The 18,268-nt window shown below is 37.1% G+C and overlaps 1 protein-coding gene across 1 annotated transcript in view; it reads left to right on the top strand.

Moving 5' to 3' along the window:
* oxsr1b (oxidative stress responsive kinase 1b) overlaps positions 1-18,268 on the top strand; it is a 245,389-nt gene that overhangs the window by 79,515 nt on the left and 147,606 nt on the right. Inside the window, exon 2 of the mRNA XM_039753524.1 lies at positions 8,502-8,614. Within this exon, the coding sequence (XP_039609458.1) occupies positions 8,502-8,614 (113 nt within the window). The remainder of the gene's footprint in view (positions 1-8,501; positions 8,615-18,268) is intronic.

Here is an 18,268-nt window from a genome sequence, read left to right on the forward strand (position 1 = left end):
ACGTAAACTTCCTGACTACGGTAGCCGTAATGCTCCAACAATCCATCAAGTAGTGCGGCTTCGTAGCTTACCAAAGTCATTCTAAAATATTTTGACAGATTTTTGAGTACCATGTACCACATAAAATCGGTTCAAGGTCAGTAAGCACAACCAGAATTAATACATAAGGCGCACTGGATTATAAGTCGAACTGTCGATTTTTGATAAAATTAAAGGATTTTAAGTGCGCCTTATGGTCCGAAAAATACTGTAAGTAGTGATCGGAAATAACTTCATTTAATGGAATAATATTTAAATTTTGAATTTCATCTTTGTAAGTTATAATTAAATCTAATGTGTGGTTATGATTATGAGTTGGACATTTGACATTCTGATTAAATCCTACTGAATTTAACAAGTAAAACATTTGCTAAAAGGGACAGTTTCCACATCAATGTGTACATTAAAATCCCCCATCAGTACTACGTGATCGTAATTTATAGCCAAATCAGATAAAAGGTTGTTAAATTCAGTCATAAAGAATGAATATGGCCCTGGTGGTCTGTAGAGTAGCACTATAATTGTGTTGGAATCTGTTTTAATATTTAAAATGAATGCCTCAAAGGATGTAAAGTCACCTAAATTTTTAAGCATTATTTGCATTTTGTTACAATGAATTATTCCAAGACCTCCTCCTTGACCAGAATCTCTAGACTTATGAAGGAACGAGTATCCATCTGGTGACGTCTCAGCTAGGGGAACAGTGTCACATTTACTAAGCCAGGTTTCAGTGAGAAGACACAGATCAGAATTTGTACTTAATATATCATTTACCAAAACAGCTTTACTGCCAAGAGAGCGAATGTTCAATAAGCAGCATTTAAAACTGCATGCTTCTTTCTGAACTGGTGATATTTTTTTTGTTTTAATTTGAAGTAAATTTCTATTACAGATGCTCCTGGTGGAGGGTCTGGATTTATCCCTTGGTTTAATTATACACCTTATTTTTTGGTTATCAAGTAATTTTCAGGTTTGCATCAAGACTAAATTTACTGGATACCCCACAACAGGGGATATGATAACAGCTTCAGGATAATAACAGGCGGGATAAACAACAGCCTGTGATTTAAGATCACATGACTGCGGCCTGGATGGTGCGGATGGATCCACATGGTTATTGGATTTCTAAGGATTCATTAATATTTTAAATATTGCACATGCTCAGAGCTCATATGTTTACAAATACGGTATGATGAAAAACACATAAGAAACAGAAAATAAAACAGTATATTTAGCTATTGATAGTTCTATGTACCTAATTAGTTTTAGGCTTGCTTGCTTTCTTTTGTTGGTGTTTCTTGTAAGAGTTACTGAAGAAATGTTGGTCCTCTGAGTAGGTTCTGCAGTGTTCTCTACATTAGAGATAAATTAAGCAGTACATATTTGATTCACGTTTGGTAAGGCAGCTCTATATTGCTGTTGAAGGCAAGCATTTTCTTAGTAATGATTTTACTTAGTAATGATTGCAACAAGGGCAAGAATGAAGCTGCTTTTTTTAAATTATAAGCTGTTACTTTCCAATAATGCACAAGTCATCATATGTGATGCCAAGATGAGGCTGATAAATATAATGTTTCCATGGCCTGGGTCAACTCGTGATTCATTTATTTTGAGGCAAATGAGTTTTGGCAGCCCTCGGTTTTCTATACTATTCGTTGTATCAGCAATCATTATATGTGGCAGGTATTTGAGGCTACCCGCTCAGGTGCTGACACCATACACCATTCCTGGACTCCAGAACACTGTGAAAAGGTGCTGTAATGCTGCACATAATGTGTGCTCAGTTGTGGAGCGTAGGCAGATGCTCTTGAGGGCAGATGGTGTGGTCTTGACATGTCAGAAGAAAGGTTGCTCTACAGGCCAATGAACGTCCGCAGCATCATTATTGCATATATATGAGGTTGATTAAATTCGAGGCATGTTCACAAACACATAGTTACAAGGATACGTTACATAGAAACTTTAAGTAATTGCTTGATTATAGTTGCAGGGATCTATCACTAGCCAAGACAATTTCTTGAGGTGATCAAACTAGTAAATGTTTTCCAGTAAGTGGCTAACAAGCCTTTTTTAATAGAGAGAATTATTATTATGTTTTGTAAATGTGCATCAAGAACCCTGACCCTAACACATGTTCAGAATGTAATTTTTAGGTGTTTTGCTGTGTTGTAAAGAAGCAGCCATTTGCAACCAGCAGAGGGCAGCAGGATTCCTAACTGAGTTTTGCTTCTATTGTGGGTTTTGATCTTTAATAAATATTTTCATTTAAGCACCTCAAACAAATTTAGGGAAAAAATTAATTTTTTAGGAGAACTATTTAATATTATTTCAATGTGGTGTTATTTACTTACTACATGTTGCTTTCATAATTTATGGCTTTATTACAATTTTTTTATTTTAAATATTTCATTACCTTTTTGCTGTTTTTTTAACTTGTCTTATATGCAACATTTATATTGGAAAGACCAACAGCAATGGGGGATTGTCAAAGATTTCAAGTGAACAATTGCATTTTTTGCTTTTAATGTCCATTTTTGAGACATGGTAACTATTTAACCAGAAGTAGTGACTAGGGTTAAGGCACTCACTGTATTGCCAAGTACTAATTAAAGACATCAAAGAAGTACCATATACTATAGTTGCATGAGCTAAAAATCTTGAAACAATCTCAAATTTGCTGTATTTAGGACACAAAACATAAATTGAAAAATCAGTAACAATATCCAGTTTAAGCAAACCGACTATGCAGCATTAATTTTAATTAAGCAACAAATTTAAAATTAGATGATTAAAGGATAAGTTCAGTATTTTTCAAGTCAAGGTTATTTCTTCACAATAATGATGTGCTTTTTTTATATAAGTTTTAAAAATGTACGTCTTACATAGTGGGCTGCATAGGCAGTGTCAGCCTAATGGTTGAGGCAGGGTAATATTAAAACACAAATGTTCCAGTTCAGTCCCTTCAACTGATTCTGTGTATGCCACAGCAAGTCTCTCCAACTGCTTGTGCTAATATATTTAAAAAATTACTATAGTTCTGTGGTTGTAAAGCACCAAGGAATGGTTTCAGTTGGACAAAGGCAAAGTGAACATGCCTGGGGGTGGGGGTATTCAGGGGTGTGTTTGAAGAGAGAAACTCATAAGGAGTACAGTAACAAAGAAATAATCAAAAGGTTTACAGTCTCTTCTAATAAGTAAAGGATTCAATCACATGAAATCAGCTGTAGATAATGGCTTTCCTTTCCGTAGCCCCTGTACATGACAAAGATGAATTAGAACACTGACTGAAAATTGAAGTTAATAAAATTTCACTCCCAGCAAATGGTAAATTATTAAAGAAAAGAAAAATGTTTTGTCTGACAGGGAGGTTTAATGTATATGAGATCATCTACCTAGTAATAAAAGTCTCCATATATAGGTATAGGTTTCTTCTTCTCTTGTAATAATAATGGATTTAGACTAGGAAAAGCTTAATGATTCCAGGTTTTGTTTAGCCCTTTTGTTTTGATGTATACATTTTGAAAATTAATATTCTGGTTAGACCCTTTTTGGAAATTGTTCTTGAGCTTGCTTAGCCATTTTAAATCACTACCAATCAAAATAAAATATTTATTTGAATTAAATTTATTCTGTTTATGAATTGATAACTCAATACATCGTCTGTATTTTTATATGTAAGATAGAGTTTGTTCCTTTGTGAGGCATTGGTTAAACAGAAGGATTCAGTATTCTAAAATCTCAAGCTGCTCTTCCAGCTAAAATGTGAACAGCAAAATGAAAACATTTAGTAAGTGACACCCTTGGAAACTGCAAAGTAGTATAGCCTGTATAATTTGGATTTTGCCTGCAAGCTTCTGGATGTTATGTTAGGGGAAAGAAAATCTGACAGGTTTTGTTCATACAGTAAAATTTGACTATTTTTGACTAAAGCCTCTTATAGTATATTTTTACCCACAGGCAAACCTAATGAAGGGAGCAATAATTCCATTTGTATTAAGGAATATACTTAATATGTTTAATATATATTTACTAAAAAAAAAGAGATTGTGTTATTTGTTTTCTTCTGCATGTTGGATGACTTTATTGTATCTATAGGGGCATAGCCATTCTTGACTGCTCAGTTCTATGCTTCTTTTACAGTCTTTATATGCAATTCCTGCTTGGCACTTTTAGACTTGTGCCCTTGTGAATTATTCCAGATAACGTGCCACATGCCCCATGTTTTCATAAGTATGTGTATGGCAACACAGAATCAAACAATGCACAGCAGTGATCTTCTACTGTAATTCCATTTGCCTGTCACTTTGTTGTCTTGTGGGTAACTGTGTATCACCTTATTGAACATTGTGTTTAGCCATCTTTTAATGTTCAGACTAACTAGACCTCTGTAGCAGTGTTTTAATTCATTATACTTTTTTTTTTATTATTTATTATTATTTCATACAGCTCCCAGTTTATAGTCGTGATCAGTTCAATTGGACTCTGATTTTTTTTTTAATACATTCCCACTAAATATAGTCATATGAAAAAGTTTGGGAACCCCTCTTCATTCTTTGGATTTTTGTTTATCATTGACTGAGCTTTCAAAGTAGCAACTTCCTTTTAATATGTGACATGCCTTATGGAAACAGTAGTATTTCACCAGTGACATTAAGTTTATTGGATTAACAGAAAATATGCAATATGCATTATATCAAATGTAGACAGGTGCATAAATTTGGGCACCACAACAGAGATATTACATCAATACTTAGTAGAGCCTCCTTTTGCAAATATAACAGCCTCTAGACGCCTCTTATAGCCATTGATGAGTGTCTGGATTCTGGATGGAGGTATTATTGACCATTCCTCCATACAAAATCTCTCCAAATCAGTTAAACTTGATGGCTGCTGAGCATGTACAGCCTGCTTCAAATCATCCCATAGATTTTCAGTCTTGATATTCAAGTCAGGGGACTGTGACGGCCATTTCAGAACATTGTACTTCTCCTCTGCATGAATACCTTTGTAGATGTTGAACTTTGTTTTGGGTCATTGTCTTGTTGGAATACCAACCCCTGCGTAACTTCAACTTTGTGACTGATGCTTGAACATTATCCTGAAGAATTTGTTGATACTGGGTTGAATTCATCCAACCCTTGACTTTAACAAGGGCCCCAGTCCCTGAACTAGACACAACCTCACAGCATGATGGAACCTCCACCAAATTTGACAGTAGGTATTCACACTTTGCAACTCTTCAATTCCACCCGGGGGGTAAACGTTAACACTACACAAGATTATAGATTGTTATACCTGCCTCACACTCTCCACCTTGCACTTTTTTTTTTTTTTACTTGCACTGTGCTTTTATTGCTCTTTAATTAATATTGTTTTTATCAGTATGCTGCTGCTGGAGTATGTGAATTTCCCCTTGGGGATTAATAAAGAATCTGTCTGTCTTTCTGGTGTTTTTCTTGGAATGCAGTGTTGTTCTTCTGCCATGCAAAGCACTTTCTGTTATGACCAAATAACTCAATTTTTGTCTCATCAGTCCAAAGCACTTTGTTCTAAAATGAATCTGGCTTGTCTAAATGAGCATTTACATACAACAAGTGACTCTGCTCCTTTTTCATCACCCTGCCATACAGATGTTCTTTGTGCAAATTACGCTGAATTGTAGAACGATGTACAGATATACCATCTGCAGCAAGATGTTCTTGCAGGTCTTTGGAGGTGATCTGTGGGTTGTCTGTAACCATTCTCACAATCCTTCGCATAAGCCGCTCCTGTATTTTTCTTGGCCTGCCAGACCTGCTGGGTTTAACAGCAACTGTGCCTGTGGCTTTCCATTTCCTGATTACATTCCTTACTGTTGAAACTGACAGTTTAAACCTCTGAGGTAGCTTTTTGTAGCCTTCCCCTAAACCATGATACTGAACAATCTTTGTATTTTAATTCATCCAGTTATTAACATATGTAAAAGATAGCTTTGTAAATTTTTAATACTCTTTATGAAAAGACTTTTTTGCTACTTTCAAAAATGCCTGTGGTAAATCTTTAAATTGTGCATGCTGAACTGTATTTAATATTAGGAGTTTTAAGGACAGTACCTAACTTTATAAAAATACCAATAGGTAATTAACAGAAGTTTCCAGGATAAGAAAAAACTAGTGTGCCCCTGACTTCAGTGTCTAATTTTACATTCTTTGACAGAAATATATTAGTGGCTTACATTGACATACTTATTAAAACATTCTTCATTTTTGAGGGTGCACTTTCTCACAACACTTTATGTAAACTGAGTTGTCAGTTTATACTGTAACAGGAATGTTAATATCCAAAAAATCTGGAAAATATTTTGTATAAAGAATCAGAAACATGTACACATTAACATGGAACTGTGAACTTAATCTCAAAGCACAGCACCTCAAAACTGGCAAATCTAAATTTCAGAACATTTTTGCATTTTCTTCTGAGTACTAGAAGGTTCATGTGGACCATACTATGCCTCTGGAATGTCATGCAGCATGATGTGAAGGTTCCACTAGTTATTCTGTGTTTTATACGTCTATACCTGGTAGATGTTTAAATGGGGTTGTTTCAAATGTGCACCGCGCTGTCTCCTGTTATCTGTGAGCTTTAAAGCAGTTTGTCATAGATTGCTGATTCTGTAAGCTTCTATTTGTTTTATATCTCTCGCTCCAGCTTGTGAAAAAGGGAACAAAGTAAAAAGGAATTTGTGCTCTGGGGTTAATTTTAATAAACTAGTTAAACCCTATTTGCATTATGCAGAATATGCCAGGTATCATCATTTATGCCCACGTGTTTCAGCTGCTGTTACAGGAAATGCCAGGAAGTAGAGGACCAATGTTAGGGAGGGCTGCACTTTCATATATGCGTTTACTTCAATGCTAATCTACAAGGAGAAAGAATGTACAGTCGTCAAATGTAAGATTTCCTTATTTAATATGTGAATGAGAGCACACAATCTCATAATGGATTAGGGTTGTGACGATACCAAAATTTCAGTCTTCTATATGTTACTAAGAAATATATTGAAATTTGATACCATTTTCAAAACCCAATACAGATACTGTAATTATTGTGTTTACTGTAAAAAATGCAATATTAAATATACCCCCTTACAATAAGCATTTGCATGGGAAAATTTTAAAACTTGTACAAGATGCATAATCTTTATTGAAATATGGGAACTGCTTCATTTTACATTTAGCACATTTACTGGATTAATGAGTTTTGTCCCATTTTTGGAGTCATGACAATCTGGTCAGCTTACTAGTTGTTTGGTTTGGAACTTTGAAAATCATGTTCCCCAAGGAGGGAGAATAGAGTTTTGAAAAAGGAATGCTGGAGTTCTGTCGGAGGGAGGAGAAAATCCTAAAATGTACACCACACACAAGTAGAAGTTAAGAAATATGACATTGGCTTAACAGGTCAAGACAGTTCTCCTTGCAACAAAACACCCGATAATATAACATATTTCCACAGGCTGCGTTTATAAAAGAGAAAATTGAAAGAGAGTGAAGATTAATGTGATGTTTCACTGAATTGTTTTGTAGGTTTTGAGCCCTGTAGCTCCTAAACACTTCTGAATAACACAATTTTATTTTTATTTGAAAGAAGGTACCACGGTATTTTCTTCATATTAAGTGAAAAATCTTACTCCTCCAGTCAAATGCCTTTTTTTCGAGTCTTAAAAATCTTATTTTACTTATTTATCTCAATATGTTGACAAAGTCACGGGTCATTTTTAAAAATACAAGTAGGAGCTATTTAATGTATTTCAGTAAGAAAACAAAAGGTATTTGACTTGACTTTGATTTTCAGGCCTTGCATTTGTTTTTTATAATAACCAAAAGTAATTAAAAAATATACTTTTAATAAAAAGAATCTTAGACTACTTTTTTTTTTTTTTTTTTACTTTCCAATGAACTTCAGCCATGTAGCTTTGATAGCAAAAAATGACAGCTCATAAGAAGATTTGTTCACAGTGAAGTAAAATGCCTATCTATATCTCCATCCATCCATCCATCCATTATCCAACCTGCTATATCCAAGCTACAGGGTCACGGGGGTCTGCTGGAGCCAATCTCTGCCAACACCAAGCGCAAGGGAGGAAACAAACCCCGGGCAGGGCGCCAGCCCACCACAGTATCTATATCTCAAGAAGATTTTTTTTTTTTTTTAATATTTATGAACTCTCTAAGGTAGATGTATTTCATATACCATGTTTCATCAAAATCAAAAGTAGTGATGCAAAATCTTCTTGGAATATTGTTTGAATTAAATGGAATGATCTCTGTACCAGAAGGGCACCACCCAAGGTAGTGCAGGCTAGTAATCTTCCTCCTGTTGTGTGAATAAGTTTCACTTGTGTGCAGTTTGTCAAGATGGCAAGATAAATTATCATTCATTAATGTAAATGTAATGGTGTACTTCTTTGTTTTTCTCCTTTCCAGGAAGTGGAGCTACTGCAGTAGTGCAAGCAGCAATGTGTATACCTAAGAAGGAGAAGGTGGCAATCAAAAGAATTAATTTGGAAAAATGCCAGACCAGCATGGATGAACTTTTGGTAAGTTGCTTTTAATTACAAGGTTTTGTTACATGGTTGCGTTTTAAATAAATAAATGAATTAACAAATGCCATTGATCATTGTATTTGTAGTTTAAAATGTCTTTACAGTATTTCAAATGTATTGGCCATTTGTTCACAGTAGATGCACTTGTCCTTCCATTTTGTTTATTGTTTCTGTCTGCTGTTGTTATTATCCAAGTATTGTAGAACAGCACAGGGAGTGAAATCCTCTTAACCCTTGTAATCCTATGTTTATTTTGCTTTTACAAACTGCTTTCATCTGTGGCCTTGTATTACAATGCTTCACATTACAAGTACATATTGCAATCTGTTGTCCTTTTTTCAATCACATCTTGCCCAACACGGTCCATAAAAAATGTCTTAACAAAGTGAAATGAAATTCTGTTGCACAGAAAATCATTGCAAGCGGTGGAAAGTGCCATATTAGAAGTGGGAATATCTCTGCATACTATTGTTGGGCATCAGTAAAGGCTGGGGTGCAGTAGGTGCTGTTATTAATGGAACCCTGGACTGAAACAAAAAAAGACACGAGAGAGCCTGAGAATGATTCCTTTGCAGGAGCCTTAGGATATTCATCATGGTGCAGAAGGGAAGATGACTCAATGACCCAGCAGTAATTAATCCTCTACTCAGTGACAAATACTGAGAGTAAAAGAGAGCAAAAAAAAGCTGCAAAACTCAATTCATTTTTACAGTTTAAAATTTTCTTTAATGTGCTATAAACTTTATTAACTGATCTATCTAACTATGGTTATTTTCTTACTTTAGATAGTTTCTAGTTGTGCACTTGTTAATAACAGCGTAGAGGCACCTGTTAAAAAGCTGTTTATTATTATCTGTGACATCCTGTGCATTCACTTTCATTTTTTTCCAAAAACTTGTTTTCATAAGTGAAACCTTCTTTATTTGAAAATAAATAAATAAACAAATAAAAAGTATCTCCCCCTCAGGTTAAAATGTTTTTCTGTGAGGCACCAGATTCTGATTCTCTGTGACTGGCAAGGGTGCATTTTTCTTAATGGAAGCTATAGTGAATAATCAGATGCATTATAGTGGAATATCATGAAGTATTGCACATGTCTGTAGCTATTTAGCATGGAATAGTCCTTCTGCTAAAGTGTTCTGAAGTTTAAAGACCGTAACCCCATTGTCACATGAATTTCTTTGAAGTATGAAAGGCAAACTGGAGTACATACAGAAACCCCCACACCCCCACTGAAGAAACAGATGAACTCCTCACAGTCACTCTTACAAATGAAAAAATGATTCTGGAACTTCTACGACTGATGAAGCCCAGAAACTCATTCCCACCAGTAACACAAATAGCAACAATACATGATAAAGCAAACTTTTCTAAAGACACATTTTATTTTTCAATGAAAGGTTGCTATGTATGGGCAGAAGGAATGATGTGAGAAAGATAAGTAGACTTTTTTTTAATAATGGTAGGGTCTTAAAAAATAAATTACTATGCACTAATGATACGAATACATACATTACTAATTAGGGTTGTGCAGTGTACCTCTTTGGGAAAAGGTACTGAAAAACCCAAATTTTAAAATAGTGTACAGTACCACCATTTTGAGGTTTTTGGTACTGGACGTAAATATCAGTTTTCCTCTCAATTGCACCGACCTTCCCCAACTCCCTAAAACAGTCACTAATGCGTTTTTGGAAAAATGAAACTACTTGCTTTGACGTGAACTTGACTTCACGGCCAACAAGTTGCATTCAGTAAAGTTTAAACTCTTTGATTTCTATTTTCCGCTGCTGCTCTCTTCCTTCTTCACTAACCCTGAAGTATACACTTTTGAGCTGTGACTAGAAAGGAAACAAGATTACTGATTACAAAAATCTTAGACTTCTTTAGTTATGTAAAAAGAGAAATTAAAATTTACTCAAAACTTTCTGTAGGACTAGGGTGTTGTACCATGTTAGCGTTTATGAATGTAGTGAGAAGTCGAGCAAAATGACACCTTTTATTGGCTGACTAAAAAGAATACAACATGCAGGCTTTCAAGGCAACTCGGGCCCCTTCTTCAGGCAAAATATAATTACAAGCTTGCATGTTGCAATCTTTTTAGTTAGCCAATAAAATGTGTTATTTTGCTTGACTTCTATCTACACTCAAAACATACTAAACTTTACTTAAACGTTACATTTGTTTTATTTGATTCATAAAGGAAATCTTGTTCATTGAAGTTAGAGCATTAGTGAGAGTATTAGATTGTTTTTATGATCAGTTGTGAAATTTCCGTTGTTCTGTTTCTTGAAATAACTGTATAGCTAGGAGTTAAATTTAGCCTGATTTTATATTCTTACAATCTGCTATTTTGTCTTTGAACACTGATTTCCATATTAACTGTCTGTATTTAAATAAGTGATGATCTGAGCCATCTTACATATGCTGCAACATATTCTACATTTTATTTAACAAAAGGAAAATATGTTACTTAGTCATTTCAATTTTGGCTGATCTTTTTATAAATGAATGGCAACATGATTTATTCTCATTAATGCTATCCATCTTCTGCCAAGTTAGATACATGCATACAAACATTCACAGTATCAGACCAATTCAGTCTAGTTTAGAGACCTGTTTTAGCCAGTTCTGCCAACCAAGCTACCATGTTGTTCTTTGGGGTATATGTGGAAATGCTCTTTGTCTACATGGGAATATTTAGACATAGATAGTTAGATTGATAGATAGATACTTTATTAATCCAAAGGGGAAATTCACATACTCCAGCAGCAGCATACTGATAAAGAACAATATTAAATTAAAGAGTGATAAAAATGCAGGTATAACAGACTGACAATAATTTTGTATAACATTAATGTTTACCCTCCCGGGTGGAACTGAAGAGTCGCATAGTGTGGGGGAGGAACGATCTCAGTCTGTCAGTGGAGGAGGACAGTGACAGCAGTCTCTCGCTGAAGCTGCTCCTCTGTCTGGAGATGATACTGTTCAGTGGATGCAGTGCATTCTCCATTATTGACAGGAGCCTGCTCAGTGCCCGTCGCTCTGCTACAGATGTCAAACTGTCCAGCTCCTTGCCTACAATAGAGCCTGCCTTCCTCGCCAGTTTGTCCAGGCGTGAGGCATCCCTCTTCTTCACGCTGCCTCCCCAGCACACCACTGCGTAGAAGAGGGTGCTTGCCACAACCGTCTGATAGAACATCTGCTGCATCTTATTGCAGACTTTGAAAGATGCCAGCCTTCTAAGGAAGTATAGTCGGCTCTGTCCTTTCTTACACAGAGCATCAGTATTGGCAGCCCAGTCCAATTTATTATCCAGCTGCACCCCCAGGTATTTATAGGTCTGCACCCTCTGTATACAGTCACCTCTGATGATCACGGGGTCCATGAGGGGCCTGGGCCTCCTAAAATCCACCACTAGCTCTTTGGTTTTGCTGGTGTTCAGTTGTAGGTGGTGTGAGTCGCACAAATTGATTAGTTTCCCCATACTCCTCTTCCAGCCCATGATAGCAGTGTCGTCTGCAAACTTTTGCATGTGGCAGGACTCTGAGTTGTATTGGAAGTTTGATGTATATAGGCTGAACAGGACCAAAGAAAGTACAGACCCCTGCGGCGCTCCTGTGTTGCTGACCACAATGTCAGACCTGCAGTTCCTGAGACGCACATACTGAGGTCTGTCTTTAAGATAGTCCATGATCCATGCTACCAAGTATGAATCTACTCCCATCTCTGTCAGCTTGTCCCTAAGGAGTAGAGGTTGGGTGGTGTTGAAGGCGCTAGAGAAGTCCAGAAACATAATTCTTACAGCACTACTGCCTCTGTCCAAGTGGGAGATGGATCGGTGTAGCATGTAGATGATGGCATCCTCCGCTCCCACCTTCTCCTTGTATGCGAACTGCAGAGGGTCGAGGGCGTGGCGGACCTGTGGCCTCAGGTGGTGAAGCAGCAGCTGCTCCATGGTCTTCATCACATGAGACGTCAGAGCGACTGGCCAGAAGTCGTTCAGCTCACTAGGACGTGATACCTTTGGGACTGGGGTGATGCAAGATGTTTTCCAAAGCCTTGGGACTCTCCCCTGTTCCAGGCTCAGGTTGAAGATGGAGGACTCCCCAGCTCCAACGCACAGGCCTTCAGTAGCCATGGCGATACTCCATCTGGACCCGCTGCTTTGCTGGCACAAAGTCTCCTCAGCTCTCTGCTTACCTGGGCTGCTGTAATTGTGGGTTGGGGGAAACTCTCTCCTATGCTGGTATCAGCAGAAGGATGGGTGGAGGGTGCAGTACTTTGAGGTGAGAGTGAGTTCAGGTGGTCAAACCTGTTGAAGAAGTTGTTCATCTGGTTTTCTCATTCCACGTCTCTCTCAATGGTGGCACCCTGCTTCGAGCTGCAGCCAGTGATGATCTTCATCCCATCCCACGCTTCCTTCATGCTGTTATTCTGCAACTTCTGCTTCAGCTTTCTCCTGTACTGCTCCTTCGCCGCCCTGAGCTGGACTCGGAGTTCCTTCTGCACGTGCTTGAGCTCATGCTGATCACCGCCTTTAAAAGCCCTTTTCTTCTGGTTCAAAAGGCCCTTGATGTCACTTGTAATCCATGGCTTGTTGTTAGCACAGCAGCGTACTGTTCTTACTGGAAGTACAATGTTCATACAGAAGTTGATGTAGTCAGTAGTGCAGTCAACAATCTCCTCAATGTTCTCACTATGTGACCCCTGCAGGATATCCCAGTCTGTAGTTCCAAAGCAGTCGCTCAGAGCCTGCTCTGCCTCAGGGGACCACTTCCTGAATGAGCATGTGGTTGTAGGTAGCTCCCTCACTCTTGGATTGTAGTGAGGCTGAAGCAGAACCAGGTTATGATCTGCTTTCCCAAGCGCAGGCAGCAGGGTGGCGCTGTATGCGTCTTTAACGTTTGCATACAGTAGGTTGATAGTCCTATTTCCCCGGGTATTACAATCCACATACTGGCAGAAGGCAGGTAATGTTTTGTCCAACGTCACATGGTGAAAGTCTCCAGCGATTAGCACAAGCACCTCAGGGTGCTGTGTTTGTAACTTAGCAACAGCAGAATCGATGATGTCACCCGCTGTCTCCACGTCCGCCCAAGGAGGGATGTAAACAATAACAACAATGATGTGTCCAAACTCTCTGGGCAAGTAATAGGGACACAAACTTACGGCCAACAGTTCGTTGTCCCTACGGCAAGTGGAGATTTTAATGTTTACATGTTCAGAGTTGCACCACCTTGTATTGACATAGATAGCGACTCCCTCTCCTTTCTGCTTCCCGCAGGTAATTGTGTCTCTGTCCGTTCTAACTTTGCTAAACCCGGGTAGCTCCACGTTAGCATCTGGGATGTTAGTTGTTAGCCACGTTTCACTAAAACACAACAAACTGCATTCTCTGTAGATCCTGACATTTTTCACCAGCGCAGCCAGTTCGTCGATCTTATTTGGTAGTGAGTTCACATTTCCCAGGATCACAGAAGGCACCGAAGGTTTGTAGCGCCACTTTCTTGCTAGACATTTGGCTTTTATCTAAGCTCCAGCTCTGCTGCCACAACACCGCCTTCTTACCTCGTCGGGTAAATAGGGAACCACACCGGCATGGGCCTTAGTTCTCAGCGCTTGAAGTTGACTACTTGAATAGACGAGTCTCGGCATGTAAAAATCCGTGTCCAAGTAGTAAAAAGTGTCCAGGAAACTAGTCCACATCTCGCCGACAGCGACCATAGCAGTACCAACCACTTTAAAGTGCTAACACTGTCTGAAGATTTGGAATTTAAAAAGCTGTATTTACTTTAATATGCTGACTGTTTATTGGGGTGCATCACAATAGCATAGTGGTTACAGCTACCTAACCACAGCATGTCACTGTCTGGATTTCACACACTCTTCGTGTGTTTTTGTTTAATTTTTTTCCCTGTCTATATCTCAAAATTTAGCATTTTTTAGTTATTACGGACTATAAATTACAGCACTAGTTGCGTTTGAACCACATATAATCTGTGCCAATTCTAGAGTCCTGTATCACAGGGGTGTCAGCCAATTGCAAAGAATTACCCTGACCGGGTGACCTTGATCTCCCTCAGAGTGCAGCCCCAAGGGCCTCCGGTGTTGAAGGTACTGGTGGTACATTTATCTAAGCCACTATAGGCTTTTAGTTTTGGAATAACTTATGGTCTGAGTAAAAACTTTGTCTGATTTCTGTACTTTATTTCCCTTGCAAAGCACAAAGCAACCAACTGATTACACCCTACCATATGTGTCATATTAAATAAATGAAAGTAGAAAATAAAATGCAATTACAAATGATTAAGCAATTATTCACAATGAAGCAGTTATTTAAGACTGAGAAATAGTGGAGGTGTTTATTTTGGAAAAAATATCGCTTCTTCCAGAATTTGTTGTGGTGTGATTATTACTGCATATTGACTGTTGTGTGTTGCACTCATTGCCAACAACTTGGTTGACTTAATGAATTTTTCCAAGCTGATGACATTCATTTCAGTGCAACATAACCTGTTCAGATCTCACTGTATATGAATAGACACGTAAAGGTATGCCAACTTTTGAGTTGAAGATCTGCCTCTCCCTATCATTCAGTGAGAAAAGCAAAGTATTATATGAGTACCTTTCCAGTTTATGATGTGTGCTGATTTATTCAGAAGTTAACTATTATTAATATTTAAGCAAAATAGGCATGCAATTATGCAACACAAGAAAAGTAAGAATTTTTGAATTTTTCCCTTGGACGTTTTTCACATTGTTTGCCATTGTACAGCACTGGTCACCATTGAGTTATGTTATGTCATAAACCCTTTTTCTCTCATTCTGCATGAAAACATGAGATTATAAAAAAAAAAAATTAATTCTTGGATGGACAATTCCTTCAATATCTGTGTAATTTCCGGGTTTTCAGTAGGGAAGACAATTTTGTACATTCTTTTTTTAATGTTTCATCTTGTGGCTTATTACTCCCAATTGTAAGCAGTTGGGTGTGATGCCTACTCTTAATAAATATAGTGTCTCTTAGCATATGTTTCGTGGACAAATTAATATGTGCCATATTTGAGAAAAATAAGATTGAGAAAAAAATTGCCAAGCTTATTCTTTATGCAGTGTGCTTCAATGCAGATTGCAGTGTATTGGGATGCTGTCCATTGTTTGTTTGTCCTTTCTGCTTATTATATTTATTTCTTCATCACTTACTCTTAATTAATAAATATAGTATCTCTTAGCATATGTTTCGTGGACAAATTAATATGTGCCATATTTGAGAAAAATAAGATTGAGAAAAAAATTGCCAATCTTATTCTTTATGCTACGAGCTTCAATGCAAATTGCAGTGTACTGGGATGCTATCCATTGTTTGTTTGTCCTTTCTGCTTTTTATATTTATTTCTTCATCAAACGATGTACTGTATATAATGAAATAAGAAAAGAGATGGATGGAAAACATTAATTAACATTTCTTTAACATTTCAAGTAACAGAAGGAGTTTTAAAAGGGGTTATTTGGGTATGTTAATTGTCACTTGCACATTGTCACTGTGTGAATATGGTGCATGTTTGTGTGTGTGTGTGTGTGTGTGTTTGTGTGTGTGTGTGTGTGTGTGTGTGTGTGTGTGTGTGTGTGTGTGTGGGAGTAAGACTGGTCTTTGTGATGAACTAGAATCCTGCCCAGGCCTGTTTTCAGCCTATTCTGCAGTCCTGATGGGATAGCCTCTTGCTGCCACAATGAAATGGATTAGGAAACTTCTAGAACTGACCTGCATAACAGAGTCCATTGAAGGCTACAGTATGTGTACATTTTTGAATGTACCTGAATGCTATGCCATACGTACATTTTCTAAGTTGTTTGTTTTTAAAATTCATTATTTTTCAATTTGGAAAGAAATAGGTATCCTGTACATGTACTGTAGTACAAGGTTGCTCTTTCTATAAGTACTTCTTTAAATACTGCATCCATCTTTTCTTTGATGAGCCTAATTGTTTTTCAGTGAAGAACCCTAGGGAACTGGGACCAATCCTAATAAATAAATATCATTGTTTATAAAATGCAAATTAATGAGAAAAGTGAAGAATGTGGATGTTAATGTATGCAGCAGTCATGTACAGAAATCTCTCATATACATCACCCCTTCTACTGGGATATAGTTTTATTACTTTGGAGTGCACAGACCTTTTTCCCCTTAAGGCACAATTAAGAATCCCCACAATAGAAATCTCTTAAGTAATTTTTAAACCATAATACAATTGCTTTTCTTTTTATTAAGTTTCCGCACTGTCTCATTTAATTGCTTTACTCAGAATCGCACCCTTAATCACTGATGGACTTCTATGGACTGTAGAATCTGATATAATAGCCACTTGACTACACTACCTAACATTTCACTCTCTAGGAATTATTTTCAAATGCCAATTTTCCTAAGGTATACAGAGTAAAGGAGTTGCTTTTATAATGCAAGATTAATCAAGTCACAAGTGACCCAGTGTAGCACACTTTTCTTGCATAGTGAATCAGTGTAAGAAATTGAACTAATGTTTTGCTTTGTCAAATACTTAATGGATTTGGCAGACATTTTGTCTTATAATGTGGAGTTGTTAACTCCTCCAGTATCATTGCTTTTTGCAAGCAAACCTTTGAGGAGTTAAGTTGCTTTTCATTTTTTTGATGTTTTTTCATGGTTTTTTTTTTATATACAGAGTTAAGTTGTAGTTGTCAATCCTCAAGTAGTCTAAAGTTTTCTAACAAAGGATAAAGAATTTTCTTCCACTTCAAATGACTTCTTCAGTGAGTATTTTATATGCTGCAAGTAGCCTAGTCTTTTATTAGTTTGGTCTGACATGTTTATGAGCGCTTATTTGGAAGGTAATGACATGACAATCACAAATCAAAAAGATTATAGGATGATTCATTTGAAACCCTGACTGCCGCTGGTGGAGAAAGCTCAGTCATTGCCACTTAATAGATGGTGGGTGCTACACTTTCAGTGAGGTGGAAATAAAAGCAGCCTGTTTTGCTGGTGGCTGGGAGGAGTTTGTGCTAATGGATGTTTTGTCCTCAAATGAACTGAATTAAATGGCTTTTAAATTATGAGTCTGGATTTCATCCAGGTTGCTGTGTTCCTTTTACATTTGGTTAGTCTAGTGGATATGCAGACAGAGCTTTTATTCTTACACTTTGTTATGTAATAATGGAAAGTGTCAAAGGTTCTCACTTAAATTTTACATACATGCACCCTTACATGCACCCCTAGTGTGTAAGCTTTATGATTCTGTATAGTGGTTGTTCTTTAAGAAATCACAGTATTGTTTTCTGTAACCTTAACCTGTAGTTTTTATATTGCGCTTTTTAATTGTAAATATAATTTCAAGACTACTTCCTAACTAGAAGGCTACACACCATCTAAATAAACTAGTGAACAGACTAAGGAAGGAGGATCAATAGCCTCTTCCATCATAGGGGGTCTGAAAAGTGAAGGTTACTTGAATTTGCAAAATTACCTATCCAAAAAGGATTATAAACAGTGCTTTATGTGTACTGGGCATCCATCTATTTATCAAATTGTGTATTTTATGTAAGGGTCATGAGGGCCAGATTCTTATTTTATCATAAGTCACAAGGCAGGCACCATCACTGGATATAGTGTCA

Source organism: Polypterus senegalus, chromosome 5 (genome assembly GCF_016835505.1).
Source record: "Polypterus senegalus isolate Bchr_013 chromosome 5, ASM1683550v1, whole genome shotgun sequence".
Classification (NCBI taxonomy): Eukaryota; Metazoa; Chordata; class Cladistia; order Polypteriformes; family Polypteridae; genus Polypterus; species Polypterus senegalus.